Source organism: Notothenia coriiceps, unplaced genomic scaffold (genome assembly GCF_000735185.1).
Source record: "Notothenia coriiceps isolate Sejong01 unplaced genomic scaffold, NC01 NC01_scaffold00036049, whole genome shotgun sequence".
Classification (NCBI taxonomy): domain Eukaryota; kingdom Metazoa; phylum Chordata; class Actinopteri; order Perciformes; family Nototheniidae; genus Notothenia; species Notothenia coriiceps.
Window position 1 is genome coordinate 1 of NW_011368750.1, and position 14,961 is coordinate 14,961.

Genomic DNA, 14,961 nt, shown 5'->3' on the forward strand with positions numbered 1-14,961 from the left:
TTTAAAGCGCTATTGAAGGTCACTCCAAGGTTTGTGACAGAGGGGAGGATATTATTTTTGAGGGAGCCCAGAATATCAACCTGGGAGGTTGGGGTCCAAAAAAGATAACCTCAGTCTTGCTCTCATTGAGGTTGAGGACATTTTGGCTCAGCCAGGATTTGATCTCTGCTAAGCAGTTCATCAATAGCTGTAATGAGTTGTCATTTGAATTGAGTGGCAGATAGATCTGTACATCGTCGGCGTAGCGGTGGAAGGTGATGTTGTGTTTTGTGAGAATTGAACCTAGGGGCAGTATGTACAGTAGAAAAAGGATGGGGCCCAGAATCGAGCCTTGGGGAACCCCACAAGTAAGAGGAGAAGGCACCTAACTGCACAGAGAAGCTACGGTCTGTCAGGTAGGACCTGAACCATGCAAGGGCAGAGCCTGTGATGCCTGCAGACTGTTCGAGCCGTGACAACAGGATGCTATGGTCCACAGTGTCAAAGGCAGCTGTCAGGTCTAACAGGACCGGGACAGCTGGGCTACCTGAGTCGGCGGCTAGGAGCAGATCATTAAAAACTCTTAAAAGGGCTGTTTCAGTGCTGTGAATGGGTTTGAAGCCAGACTGAAACTTTTCATGGATGCCATGCATGGTTAAAAAAGACTGCAGCTGGGCGTAGACTACTCACTCCAGAACTTTGGATAAAAAAGTTAGCTGGGAGATGGGCCTAAAATTTGCTAGAATGGAGGGGTCTAGATTTTTCTTTTTAAGTAGTGGCTTTACCACGGCAGCTGGGACACACCCTGAGCTAAGAGAGGTGTTTATTAGTAATACAATACTTGCTCCAACTGATTCGAAAACATCTCTGAGAAGGCGAGAGGGAATGCTGTCTGAGGTGCAGTTTGTCGGCTGCAGGTGCATGACTACATACGAGAGAGAAGAGAGAGATACAGGCTCAAAGTGGTCGAGGACAGCAGGGCACAGGAAAGGAGCAGGATCTGGAGTAGCACTAGTGTGGGCTAGCCTAAGAGCAGATACTTTTTCAATACAAAATGTAAGAAACTTATCACAGAGAGTAGTCGATGGCGCAATAGAAGAAACATCACAGGGATTAATGATCGAGTTGAGGACATTAAAAAGAACCTGAGGTTTATGGCTGTTTTTGGAGATTAACAGAGAAATGTGCTCTGTTTTGGCTGCTTTGACTGCCGTCTGGTAGTCGGAAAGACAAGCACGAAGGATTTCTAAGGAGACATGGAGTTTATCCTTTTTCCATTTTCTTTCTGCGCACCTGCAAGCGCGTCTGAGGGCACGAGTACAGTAATTTAGCCAAGGCTCTGAGAGAACTTTGGTGCGTCTAAGCGTAAAAGGAGCAACAGAATCCAAAATTAGTGTACATGTCGAGTCAAACATACAGATAAGCTCATCAGCATTAAAAGCACAGTTCACATCTAATTTACAGATCAGGGAAACATTAAAAACATCAGAAAACTGTGAGGCAGTCAAGGGGTTAATCGAACGCAGACGACGCGCAGGAGCACGTGATTCGACTCCTGCGGAAGGGATCGAGGTTGTAAACAGAACCGGTAAATGGTCTGAGATACGCGTTGTTACACAGATTTCATCCACAGATAGTCCAAACGATAATACTAAATCTAAAGTGTGTCCTTTTTCGTGTGTTGGGCCAGCTACGGACTGAATGAGACCGAATTAATCGAGGAGATTTAAAAAATCCCTAACCAGAGGTTTGGACTCGCAACACACATGGACATTGAAGTCTCCGCAAATCAAAACACGATCATATTTCACAATGATCCCGGACAAAGTTAGCAAAGTCATTTATGAAACCCTTATTGCACTTTGGCGGACGATACACGACTGCGCAGAGTATAGGCGAGGACGGGTTAAGTTCAAAAAGCTGCAACTCAAAGCTAGCATAGCTAGTTACAGGGTGAAGCAATCGGCATTGGAGGCTAGATCTAAACACTGATGCTATTCCCCCACCATGGCCGGTGGTACGGGGGGAGCTGAAGAATGTACAGTCAGGAGGAAGAAGTTCAGAGAACGGTGTATACTCGCCAGCGTGGACCCAGGTCTCCGTCAGAAACATAAAATCCAGATCACTAAGGGTTTACTGCTTCTGTGTTTTGTGGTTCATTTCAGAATAATCTGGAAAACTATTGGTGTGTTTCAGATTTATGTGTCTTTATTCCCGTTATGGCATAGACCGGTTGAATTTGAGTCGGTCAATGTCGCTGATTGTATCTCATAAAAATATTTTTAAATGTTGGCTTGGTCGCCTTAATGGAGGAAAGCGGTCGACAAAGTGTTTTGATTGTTATTACAGTGAGTTTAATGGCGCCTCGGTGCGCACAAAAGAGAAGAAAACTGTCTTGGCCGCTGTAACTGCGTGTGCGCTCCAAATCAAGTTATACAGTATCAACATGTTTAAAACAGAATAAGGTAACTCTAGAAGCTTCACTTGGCTACTACAGTCGCCCAGTTAAAGGTTGTGTAAGGTTGTGTGTGCTTGCTTTTATTGTTATGAGTGTGCGAGTATATTGGGTTACATGGCGGATATAAGGCTCTATCCCCCCTTTCATCAGCTGAGTGAGGAAGAATCGAGCAGCGACACACTGCAATCTGACACTGACGTGTGCACACAGACTTTAATACACACAGTAGCAGAAAGCAGACACACATCAATGCTGCCCATCACTCACCAGCACAAAACCTCACAGCTGCTTTCCACTGATAATAACACACATCTGTCGCTCTGGTATTAGATTATATCCTCAGTAGAACTTGAACACCTGAAATTTGGTTTGAACTTAAAATAATCATGTACATTCAACATTCCAGTAAAACACTTACACTATTACGGGCTTTGAGGCAGATTTAATTTTATCAAGCCAGCCATTATCTGCCTTTCTAAAGGGATCCTCAGAAACCCTCTTCTAGCTGAACACACTGTTGTTGACCTTGACCTCTCCTGGTCAGACAAAAGGACAAACTACCTTACTGAGGTCAACAGTGAAGGTCGAGTTGTAAATGTATGTGGAGGGAAAAATCTAAAAAGCAATCCTTTATTTTGGGATTTTTTTTAATAGAATATGCTAAAACTCTTTTTCCCACTCTGTTGCTTATTACATTTAACTTCACTCCCACCTATACATTTGTATCAGTTTATTTTTCATTATGTGCTTGCTTACAAAGCCATTTAACTTGGATGCAATTCCAGATTGGAAAATGATAGTTTAACATTTTGGGAAATATGCTTTTATCAAAAGTTCTTATTTTCAGTTAGCAAAGAAAATGCATAGCGCTCATGTCTATACAATAAATATGAAGCCACATGGACTATTAATTTAATAGAAGCAAGAGGAAATTTAACCGGCTAAAAACAGCTAGCATAGCCTTGTCACACTCACAGCTAGCATAGCCTTCTCCAAATGAAACTAAATTCACCTGCTAGAAGCTCACATGTTTTGTTTGAATTAATCCTTACGGAACTGAATTCATAAAAACTACAATTTGTCCCTAAGTAGTTTTAGCCACAAATTGTCAGATTTGGTCATAGCCAGACTAGCTGTTTCCAGTCTTTGTGCTAAGCTATTGGCTGCTGGCTGTAGCTTCATATTGTGTGTGTGCAGATACAGGACTGGTTTCAATCTTCTCATCCAACCCTCGGCGAGAGAGCAAAAAATGCTTTTTAGTGAAATGCCCTATACACATGAAAAATGACAAAAGTGTTTGTTTTCAAGATCATCAGAAAAATAATATTCTTTTGCCAAAATGTTTAAGATTCAAAGTCTTCATTTTCTGGACACTTATCCCTCTCTCCGGTCCTTCTCACACATGAGTGCGTCATATAACAACCCTGATCTGTGCTCACAGTGGAGAAAATTACCTGAGTGTATTGGTGAGAAACTGAATGATAAAATCTAGTTTTAAAGGAGAACCCAAGTAAGTGAAGGGTTTGAATAGTTACTGTGTAACTGTGAGTATCTGTGTGTACCTTTAGTGTTTGCAAAGGAGAGGGGGGGGGGGCGGGTAATTACGGTGTAGAATGTCTTCCTCATCACTGGAGCTGACCTGAGAACACACCGGTTAATCATCCACTAACTGGCAGCGAGAGGGGGAGAGAGATCCAGGGTTGCATTCGACAAAGTTAGACTGAAAGAGAAAGAGACACCTTCATTCGTTAAAAGGTAAGAGGAAGAGACAAGTCTTCATCAAATAGTTTGGACTGAAGGATATACTTACCATAGAGTGGAAGGACAAACAACCTGCGTCCGAGGAAAGGCACCTGCGTCTGACGAGGGATCTTTTAGCAGTATTCTCTCTTTGTGCGTTAGTATGTGTGTTCTATGTGGGCCGTCCGGTTTTTGGATTTGATTGTGTGCGCTTGAGAGGGGGCCACATGGGGTCCTGGCCCTGTAAGGGATGCCAGCTGCAGCGTTAAATCCCGCTCCGGAGGACATGGTGGCAGAAGGAGGGGGCGACGCGTCCCAGTGGGAAGCTGCGGGGCCGGGCCGGGAGCGGCTGCCCTCCCTGAAAGTCCCCAGGGAGCTGCTGCGGAGCTTCCCCCACTCCAAACGGGTGGGATCCTACCTGGTGGGGAAAATGATCAACAAGGGGTCGTTTGCCAAAGTGATGGAGGGGCTGCACATCGGCACGGGGGAAAAGGTTTGTGCTTTCTCTTCCCTGAGTAAGAGAATAAGAGTGAAGAGACATGTGTCAGACCAGAGGGATGGCCAGCACCAGATCACACACATACAATGTTTTGATTACAACTTGTAACTGATTATTATACTCACTTGTGTTTGTAGAGGGCAGTGGCCTATTATTATTCTTTTTATGTGTACAAAACTTGGTAATTACTTCTACATACAGGAACAAAATATTTGCTCAGCATAGCTTAAGACGATTCAAAGTTGAACCGTTTCTGCTCAATATATCTGGACTTCTATAAAACATAATGGCTAATAGATGCAGCAACTGCAAAATATATAGTAGTAATAGTTATTATTACGTTACTAATACAAATTGTTTAGACAACATATACAAAAGTATTGCCCTGATGTCCAAGTCCAAAAAAATAAAAAGGGACTACATCCATGCTAATGTTTATATATTTGTGTTTATTATTTATCTATTTGATGCCGTGGCTGTGAATATATGGACGTGCACTTATTGTCAAGTGGAGGCAGGTCGTGTGTGTGTCTGTGTGTTTGCATTTTTGTGTCTGTGGGTGATTCAATGTATGTGTAACTTTCCTTCACCGGTCATCGAGTCCCTGACCCCGGCTCATATGTACATGACCTGGTTGCCATAGTAATGACCAAACTCATCACTGGGGGTATTTGTTCCTCTTAACCCTCATTACCCTCTCCTGATACAAGAGCTGTGGAGGTGAAGAACGGAAGCAAAGTAGACCTTAGAATCATAATGAATCATAATCTAAATTTAAGTTAAATTAGTTTCAACACCAAATATTTACTGTTAAGGCATTATTAAAGGAATATACAATTGAAATAAACTGAAAGGTCCTGTCGTTTTTACCAACAATTTACTGTAAATTACAAAAGGTCCGTAAAATCCTTTTGTCAAAGGAGCTTAATAATTTTCAAAATATCAATATCACCTTCAGGAATGATAATGCCCGTCCAAATGCCTTTTCCACTCATCATCTTGAATGGATATGGGATGAGAACACACATTGCCAAGATGACTAAAGCTTTTAAACTTGCACTAAGAACAATAAATGATAGGATTAGACTTCCTAGTTATCTCCCAATGCAATATATTGATTAGAAATAGCTTTTCTATCAGTTACCCAGGGCATTTTGTTTACCGTTTGCTTCATTCGAACTCTAAAGTGCTATAAGTAGCAATTTCTCTCCAGTTCCTTATCTTGATAGCTTGTTACCTTGTTAAATATAGCTTACGTTTTAATTATGTATGGAGTGATTATGGTTAATGTTCCATTTAGATGGTGGCTTTTGGCCTTTGAAAAGAGCTCCTAAGCTAAAACTACTGAAACATCTATCTGATTGGTGTAGAGGACTATGGTTCTGTTGACAAATGAACATGTGTTTGGAGATCAACTTTTTTTTTTTTTTAAAGGAGCAAGGACTGAAGAAAAAACATAAACCAAATGAAGTGTAAGTGTTTGTGTTCAGGTGGCCATTAAGGTGATCGACAAGAAGAAAGCACGGCAGGACTCGTACGTGCTGAAGAACATGAAGAGAGAACCTCGGATCCATCAGATGATCCGGCATCCTCACATCGTGGTCCTGCTGGAGGTAGAAAACTCAAAACACACAAATTCAGAATGATTTTAACAGTCCTAATAAAGCAATGATTGGGTCTTAAATTACATACACCTGCTTGAATGTAGGCCAATTTAGCATGGATTATATTATTTGTAGGTTGTTATATAAATGTTATTACACATGGCACTGTTAAACATAGCTTGTGTGTTTGTAAGACCCTGGAGACGGAGAACAGCTACTATATGGCCATGGAGCTGTGTGCTGGAGGAGACCTGATGGACAGGATCTGTGAACGGAAGCGGCTGGATGAGAGGGAAGTGCGGCGCTACACCCGTCAGATCCTCTCTGCAGTGGAACACCTGCACAAACACGGCGTCGTACACAGGTGACACACAATCTAGTTCCACCAGAAAGCTTGATTTCAAAGAACATTTGGACAATTTGTGAAGTATGCTTTTTGCTGTGGTTTCCTGGAGGCTCTGAAGTTGTTGCGCGTATCCAATAAATTATTTGATAGTGGGCTCCGGCCCTTTAGTTCACATATTTACCCTGAAAACATAAATACAGTATTAACCATACAAAAATATAGGGGTCAAAATCAAATTTGGCCCTACACTTTCCAAATCCGTGACAGAATAACGTTTAATTTTCGGTTAGCCAAACAAAGTTCTCCCTTCTTTAGGAGTAGGGTACACTGAAAAAAACGGGGAGTAGCTAAGATTTACTTAGGAAAATCGAAGTAAATTTAACAGCGTATGTTTCGAGTAGCTTCTACTCACAGTTAAGAAGTGTTTGTTACTAAAGGCACTCAAGTAAACACTGTGTAGAGCCGATGAACGGGAGTCAGAGACGGTCTATTCAGAATGGACTTCCACACTTTATCATCCGTTAATCCACCAGAGGTAAGTACATGTGCTGCTCTGTATGATAAGCTAGCATGAATAACCCCAAACCCCGGTACCCTCACTCTCCGGTCCGGGAACACACACTATGTGACTCAGTGAATTATGTCCCGTAACTGTCACCACACAAGCCCCCCCAGAATTCACTAATACACAAAGTCTGTGTGGCGAGGAGGAACGACAAGCCGACCACCCCGACTCCGAAGAACGGGAGCCGGGGAGGCGACCTCTGAAGGGGCGGCCGCTGGAAGAGATGGGACCGGAACCGCAGGCCCCAATTCTGTGACAGGGGTCGAGGCCCCAAGTCCAGGTGAGCGGCCTTCACCCGGTCCACCGAGACGTGCTCGGCTCTGCCACCCAGGTCGACCACCAAGTTCTTATCCCCGTGCTCCAAGACCCGGGAAGCCCCATCGTAAGGGGGCTGCAGGGGGCCTCTGTGCGCGTCGTGTCGGATGAACACATGCCCCGAACTGTGAACCCCGGTCCGAGGAAATGTCTGACGGGGTGCCAAACCGACACTCCCACGTCGCAATGAAAGCCCGGGCTATGTCAGCCGCCAATGTTGACATGAGAGGGACCGCCTCCGGGCAACGAGTCGTCCTGTCCACCATGGTGAGGAGGTATGAAAATCCCTGAGAGGAGGGTAATGGACCAACCAGGTCAATGTTGACGTGGTCAAACCTCCTCTAAGGCACCAGGAAACGCTCTAAAGGGGCCTTCGTGTGGTGGTGCACCTTAGCGCGCTGACAAGCCACGCATTCACCAGCCCAAGTCCTCACGTCCTTCTTCAGCCCATGCCAGACGAACTTCGCGGCCACCAAGCGCACCGAAGGCTTAACACCGGGGTGTGACAGTCCGTGCACTGCCTCGAACACGCGCACTCGAAGGCTTAACACCGGAGAAGTAACCGTGTGACAGTCCGTGCACTGCCTCGAACGAATGGTCGTGACCTGTCTGCCATGCGAGTGTAGTCCAGGCCCAACTGGACTGCTCCAATGACGACCCTGGAGAGGCAATCAGCAACCAGATTCGACTTGCCAGCCACATGTTTAATGTCTGTGGTGAACTCAGAGATGTAGGAAAGCTGCCGCTGTTGACATGCCGACCAAGGCTCTGCCACTTTTGACATGGCGAAAGTGAGCGGCTTGTGGTCGACAAACGCCATAAATTCACGGCACTCAAGCAAAAAACGGAAATGCCGCACGGCCAAATAAAGTCCAAGGAGCTCTCGGTCAAAGGTGTTGTACCTGCGTTCTCTGGACGTCAGCTGGCGGCTGAAAAAGGCGAGTGGCTGCCAAGCGCCCTCCACCCACTGCTCGTGCACCGCGCCAACAGCGTAGTCCGATGCGTCTGTGGTAATGGAGATGGGAGCCATGGATGATGGATGCGCCAACAGGACCGCCTGAGCAAACGCGGTCTTGACCTCAGTAAAAGCAGACGCAGCTTCCGCTCTCCAGTCGATCGCCTGGATGGGGGTCGTACCTTTCAAAGCCTCATGGAGCGGCTGCATAATGTGAGCGGCCCGGGCGATGAAACGGTGGTAGAAAGTCACCATCCCCAGAAACTCACGGAGCGACCGGGCTGTGAGTGGGCGAGGAAAAGCTGCAACAGCCTCCACCTTTGCCGGCAGGGGTGCTGCACTGCCTTTGGTGACGCGGTGTCCAAGGAAGTCAATGTCAAGCACCCCGAACTGGCACTTTGCAGGATTGATGATCAACCCGTGTTGGCTGAGCCTCGCGAAAAGGGCTCAGAGGTGTGACAGGTGCTCTTCCACCGAAGCGCTGGCGACGAGTGTGTCGTCCAGGTAGACGAACACGAACGGCAGGTCCCGCAGCACCGAATCCATCAGGCGCTGGAACGTTTGGGCGCAGGGTTGAGCCCAAAAGGCATCCGCAGGAACTCGAAAAGTCCAAACGGCGTTATCACTGCTGTCTTAGGGACGTCCAGAGGATGCATGGGCACCTGGTGGTAACCACGCACCAGGTCCACCTGCGAAAACACCGACGTACCGGCCAGATGTGCCGAGAAGTCTTGAATGTGCGGCACCGGGTAGCAGTCAGGTGTCGTGGCGTCGTTGAGGCGGCGTAATCCCCGCACGGGCGCCAACCACCGTTCGGCTTGGGAACAACGTGTAGAGGAGAGGCCCAAGGACTGTCAGAACGGCGGACGATACCCAGGCGTTCCATGGTTGTAAACTCCGCCCTCGCTACTGCAAGCTCAGAAGGGATCAACCGCCGGGCCCTGGCGTAGACTGGGGGACCCTCGGTGGTGACGTGGTGCTCCACCCCATGCTTGGTGGTGAGCGCGGATAAAGTGGGCGGCGTCAGGTCTGGAAATTCAGCCAAAAGCCTGAGAAAAATGTCCGCTCCCGACAGCGAGCCCGACAGCCCGTCGTACGCTGCCTTGCAAAGTGTACACACGAGGGAGAAAAACGTCAAGGCATCAACCAAGCGTTTATTTTTAACGTCCACAAGGAGTCCGTGAGCACATAAAAAATCTGCCCCGAGGAGAGGAAAAGAAACGTCTGCCATCACAAAATCCCAGTTGAACCGCTGTCCTCCAATACACAAACACATAGGCTCATTGCGCACCGGTTAGTCGGGAGGTGAAGGCCGTGACTACCAGCGGCGAGAACAGATGCACACCGAAAGAACAACATGGGGTATGCTCCTGGACAGGTTCCTTAGGTTACAGTTCGATGGGGCTTCGACCGTGAAAGTCCTAATCTACCTAGTTGGCACAACCACTCGGAGGGGTTCGCAGCGACGTGTAATAGGGTAATGTATACTAGATATATCAGGAATATGTATTCTAAATGTTCTTTGGCGTTTGCGTAACGGAGCCCCTCCTCTCTTTTCTCGGGTCGCCTCTATTTGTCTCCCGTTGGTACCGTGTTGGTACGTGCCCTTCAGAATGTGTGTCGTGCTGGATGTCGCGGGTGAGATGTCCGTACGATAATATTGGTGTGGTGTTGTCGTAGAGGTCGTCGAAGCTCGTCGTTACCGTGGTGTTAGAGTAGGTACTTATCCACCTTAACCTGTTATCGGCGCTGGGTGACATTTTTGTAGACCTAGTCAGCTCATAGTTCTAGTGCAATGTCGGAATGAATAAACTCTATATTCTATATTTCTCTTTGCAACATAAAAGACTGTGAACTTGTGTGTCTGTGTGGCCCCCTGTGTTTTTGTGTCTCACTGTAACTTGGGAGATGGGCGATTGTCATACGGGTTCATTGAATGAGTCTGTTATAGATGTGCGCGGGAGAATACAGTAGTCATTACTTGTGTCTGACGGATGTACAAAGTAATATAGCCAAGACTTTTAACATAGCCAATGTATGTCTTTTTCTGTGAAATCTATTTACTATGATCTTACTCTTTGGACGGATTTATATTTGTATACATCTAAAAAATATATGTCTTGTCTGTTTACCTGTGTGTGAAGAGTAAGTTACCCAATATATCTTATTTACAAAGGTGTAACTCTATCTTCTGTTTATGTGATTTAGTAGATCGAATTGTTCCACTAAGTAAAGATCTAAGAGGTTTCGTCGGGGAAGAACGGACTACTGTCGAAACGTGGGTGGAACGCCGAAAGAGAGTCAGGCCGAAGTACTCGCTACAATACGTTAATCTACCGAGTGTTGAAATTTAGCAATTGTGTCTTCTCTCTAGTTATTTTGTGTTTGGTGTCTAGACCAGACTCTAGATTAGTATAAGTCGGGGGGAACGCGTGTTGTTTATTATTATAACGCTCATTGGTGGTAGTTGCGGGCACAGTGGGAAATTCTAGGCTCTTAGAGGCTGTTACGAAGGCAAGTGGGTGGGTTTTTTAGGGCCTGTTTACTCAAGTATCTCTTGGAAAAATGGGTGTGTTGTTTGTCGTCTTTTATGATGTCACCTCACTCTTTTACTCTCTTCCTAACTGGGTGTGTGGTGTTGTGTGTAAACACTTTTGTTGTAAAATAATAGGTGTTAATCCTCGTAATCGGTAGCGATGTGTTGCTGTCTGATTATTCGTGTTGTTTTCTTTTTTGTACCTGCCACCTCTTTACTCCTTCTGTGTAATGTTAATCATTTTCGTGGAGGACCCTGAGGTCTCGAAGGATTGACTTCGGAAGGTTATAGGCTCCCTTGAAGTCTGTCTCTGATAGCCTACCGATTTAACTGTGTTGTCTGTGTTGTGTTTCGACTTTCCTTTTCTTCACTTGCAGTCGTCCGGAAGTAGAGACGGTTAAAATGTGTGCCGTGAGATTAAGCGGTGGGCAGAGCGAGCGGAGAGCCCTGCGCGCTTGAGGGATGACAGACGAGAGTGTTGTGTGTGTAGGAAGTAATGTGTCACCTCAATGTGTCTTCAGTAGGAACGATGCGTTTTTCTCTGAGTCCTGTGCTCCGCACAGCATATACAGTATTGACTATGAAGGACATAGTTTGAGCGACTTCGGTGACTCTGTTTGAGCTGATGTTAAACGACTATAACCTCGATATATTTTGTTCTCTAACTAACCTGAACTAACTAACTAAGCTGAACTATCTTGTAGGTATAATAAACGCGTTCCGGGTGAGGTTGGAGTCACTTCTCTTGGCTGGCACGGTAGTAGGTGAAATGTCGTTGACTTCCGTCAGGCGTAGGCTTGTAGAAGTTAGCTTGAACTTACAATAGGAGTCACGGAGTGTTTGGTGGCTTGCGATATTATTAAGTATGCACAAGCAAGAATATCGAGAATACGACAGAAGTCATAATTAGATGTACATGCTTGTTAAATTTTCATTAATTTTCGAAAAGTGGCTCTTCTAACGGGGTGGTGTGAGAAGCTGAGGGCGGCGAGAGGTTAGTGGATCACGAGTAGTAGAGGGAGTTGGGTGATAAGTAAGGACACATATATTATATGCATATTGATGATGGATATAGTATATAGTATATGATATGGTCTTAAGAGTATTTGATGTACAACCGTTATTATCTAAGCTCGCTAAAATGTAATGACAACTTAATGAAATACCTGAAACATGATCAAGGGGTAAGAAATAGTTGGGCGATTGTAAATCTACACAAATGAAATAATAAACTTGTATACAATAACTAAAAAATTACTTAATAAGAGGGCGTAGAACTTATTAGGTTTCACTAGGAAAAAAATAAACGGAAAATGTGTACATTTCTTTTCGCACTATTACTCGTGTACTTTGATTACTAGTAACTGCAGGTGTAAATAGTTAGATTACGGATGTACAACGGCAATTATGAAATTTAGTCATGTAATTCCGTATAATAGTTACATACATAGAACATAATTATATAAGATAACCATCAAACCAGAAGAATTATTTAATATGTAATTATGTAAAGCAGAGTATTTTGAATGTAATAAAAGAATTCTATACGTACGTCAGGAAATTGATTACAAACATATAGAAGTGGTCACACCCACCAACAATTGAAAATGAGAGTCCTAGTGATGTACGTCGTTCACGAGCTTGTTCCCGAGATTTCCAATAATTAACTATCGATTTCCACCGATGCTTCGCAAATTTCGACAATTAATGCTCATTGTCCCTTGGATGGAGAAACACATAGGCTGTCGACTCCGACATTTTGTCGGCAGGTCACAAGACCGTCAGGAGAACAAGAGGAGAAACCTTTCTTCGTCGAGGAGGAGGACAGCCGAGACGATAACAAACGAGTTCTGTCTCGTTGTATGAGGAAGTTCTGTCGTCGAACTAAGCGACGAGAGAGTTGCTGTCGTCGAAACTAAAGTGAGTACAAAGGGATCTAGTGGAAAGGGACGTCTGAGCAATTTGTGTGCGAGAGGAGAGAGCAGTTTGAGAGTAGACTGAGCACAACGATTGGCACAGGAAGGGGGCGATCGTACGATTCGTCGGAGGGTAGCAGCGGCGATTTGCGGAGTCTTTTGCTCGTGTGCTCAGGTAGAGGCTCCAAATAGGTCTGTGTGTCTGACTCGTTATGCGGATCCGACCGTCGAGTGGTGTGGGAAAAGGAGGCCTATGGTCTCTGCTTGGCATCGCTGCTCTGGCGGTGTACGGTCCGAGCCCAATGTCACACCCGTTACCTTCGACTCGAGGGTGTTTCCTCCCCAGGGACGTCGAGGCGTGCGCTCTCACTGTAGTATGTAGACACCCCCCAGCGATTATTTAATGGGTTGTTGTAATAAAATTAGTGTTTATAGCGTCACATTACATTACTATAATAAATGCAATTGCTATTGTATCTGGATTTTCGTTTTGTACAAAAGGTTTTCTTGATTCGTAAGATTAACTTATTGTTATACGAGCGGTGACGGAGGTTCGCTCTACGCTTTAGTATTACGTTAGATACGGACACGTCGACGCGGACGCGCTGCTGCGTCTACTAGACACAGCACGCATTATACTTGGAAAAGTAGGTAAATTCAACATCGTTAATCCATACTGGCCATCTTACGACGTTTACGCTGCTCGGCACGGTTTTGGACTACACTGTGTACGAAAAACGCGGAAGGTGGGAGAAAAGACAAAAAAAAAAAAAGAAAACGCATGAAAATAACTGGAACGTGCTATCTTTTTAGACTGCGAACACACGTATGTGTAAAATTGAACATAGTTTTTATAGGTGTCATAGACACCTGGTTTAAACTTCAGGTGTCTCTTCTGTTTTTTCAAAGACATCGAACGATCTTTTTTTTACTTGAATCACTGACTTAAAAGTGAACGGTCTTTTATATAGTAAAAATTTAATATAAAAGTAAGTGGTATGACGTTGAACCAAATTGATGTAGTGGGGAGGGAGGTTGCACTAGTAGATGTCGAAGTGTTTAGACGAGACCCACTGTCATATGTGAACTGACGCCGGAACTGAAAACGATATGTGTGGAAGAACTACTTAACAGCGTTTCATTGAAAGTAGACGATCTACACCCCCTCCCCCCCCCCCCCACTTCGATAGTCTGGCTTCTCCGGGCCCGGTCAGTGTGTCAGTTCGTATTCGGGCGCGGAGTTGGACCTTTATGAAGCCCCGATTGCCAGGCACAGAGAGTACGAAGTGATGAGGCCTGGATAACACTGAAACGAGACGCCAATTTTTGTCTGCCAACGAGCCCGGTGCGACTATCCCGTGGTATTAAGTACTGACGACAGAGACCGGACACCTACCAAGCGTGTGGCCGGTGGGCGACATGCGCTTCCGTGGCCCTAACACAACTAGAGACCGATCGTGTATACTCGCGCTAATTCCGGGTAGAGGAATTCTGTAAATCGGATACGCGAGTTCCTCTCCCGGGCGGGTCTAAGATCCCCCTATGCTTTCGGTAGGAGTCGAGCTATAACCTCTTCTCGATCGTTAGACGATACCAGCCCCTCTAGGGGGCCTAGAAAAAGTACCCCTCTGTAAGGATGGCGGTGAACGAAGGGCCCGCCAGGCGTCTGGCCGCGATCGTGTGCAGGCATTTCTCGGAGCAGTAACCGACTTCGCAGCTGTAAAAGAAAAGAACCGATGGGTCGCTAGCCACGTCTCCGCGGATCGACGCTGTCGAAGTCGCGGTGCGTTGTCAATCGTGGCCGAACCCCCTCTGACCTGCGCTGTCTTCGTTCGCCTGAGCCCTGTTGTCCTCCAGTCATAGACTGGTGACTCGCAACCGCCGGCGTGCTTCGTCGAGACAAGCTCGCTCGTCTCAGAAGTCTTCGACCAAGACACACTGGTGTCCTCGAGTTGCTCACAATTCAAGGACGCAGCTCCCTTCGCGGCGAGCACCCCCTGTACCTGGCGCCAACTGCTGCCGATTACCGGCCGGGAAGCGTGTAGCTG

The 14,961-nt window shown here is 45.8% G+C and overlaps 1 protein-coding gene across 1 annotated transcript in view; it reads left to right on the plus strand.

Annotated features, from left to right (window-relative positions):
* The first annotated feature begins 4,427 nt into the window (after window positions 1-4,427).
* LOC104963358 (hormonally up-regulated neu tumor-associated kinase homolog) overlaps window positions 4,428-14,961 on the plus strand; it is a 23,606-nt gene continuing 13,072 nt past the window's right edge. The window contains exons 1-3 of the mRNA XM_010791935.1: window positions 4,428-4,670; window positions 6,167-6,289; window positions 6,475-6,644. Of these exons, the coding sequence (XP_010790237.1) occupies window positions 4,428-4,670; window positions 6,167-6,289; window positions 6,475-6,644 (536 nt within the window). The remainder of the gene's footprint in view (window positions 4,671-6,166; window positions 6,290-6,474; window positions 6,645-14,961) is intronic.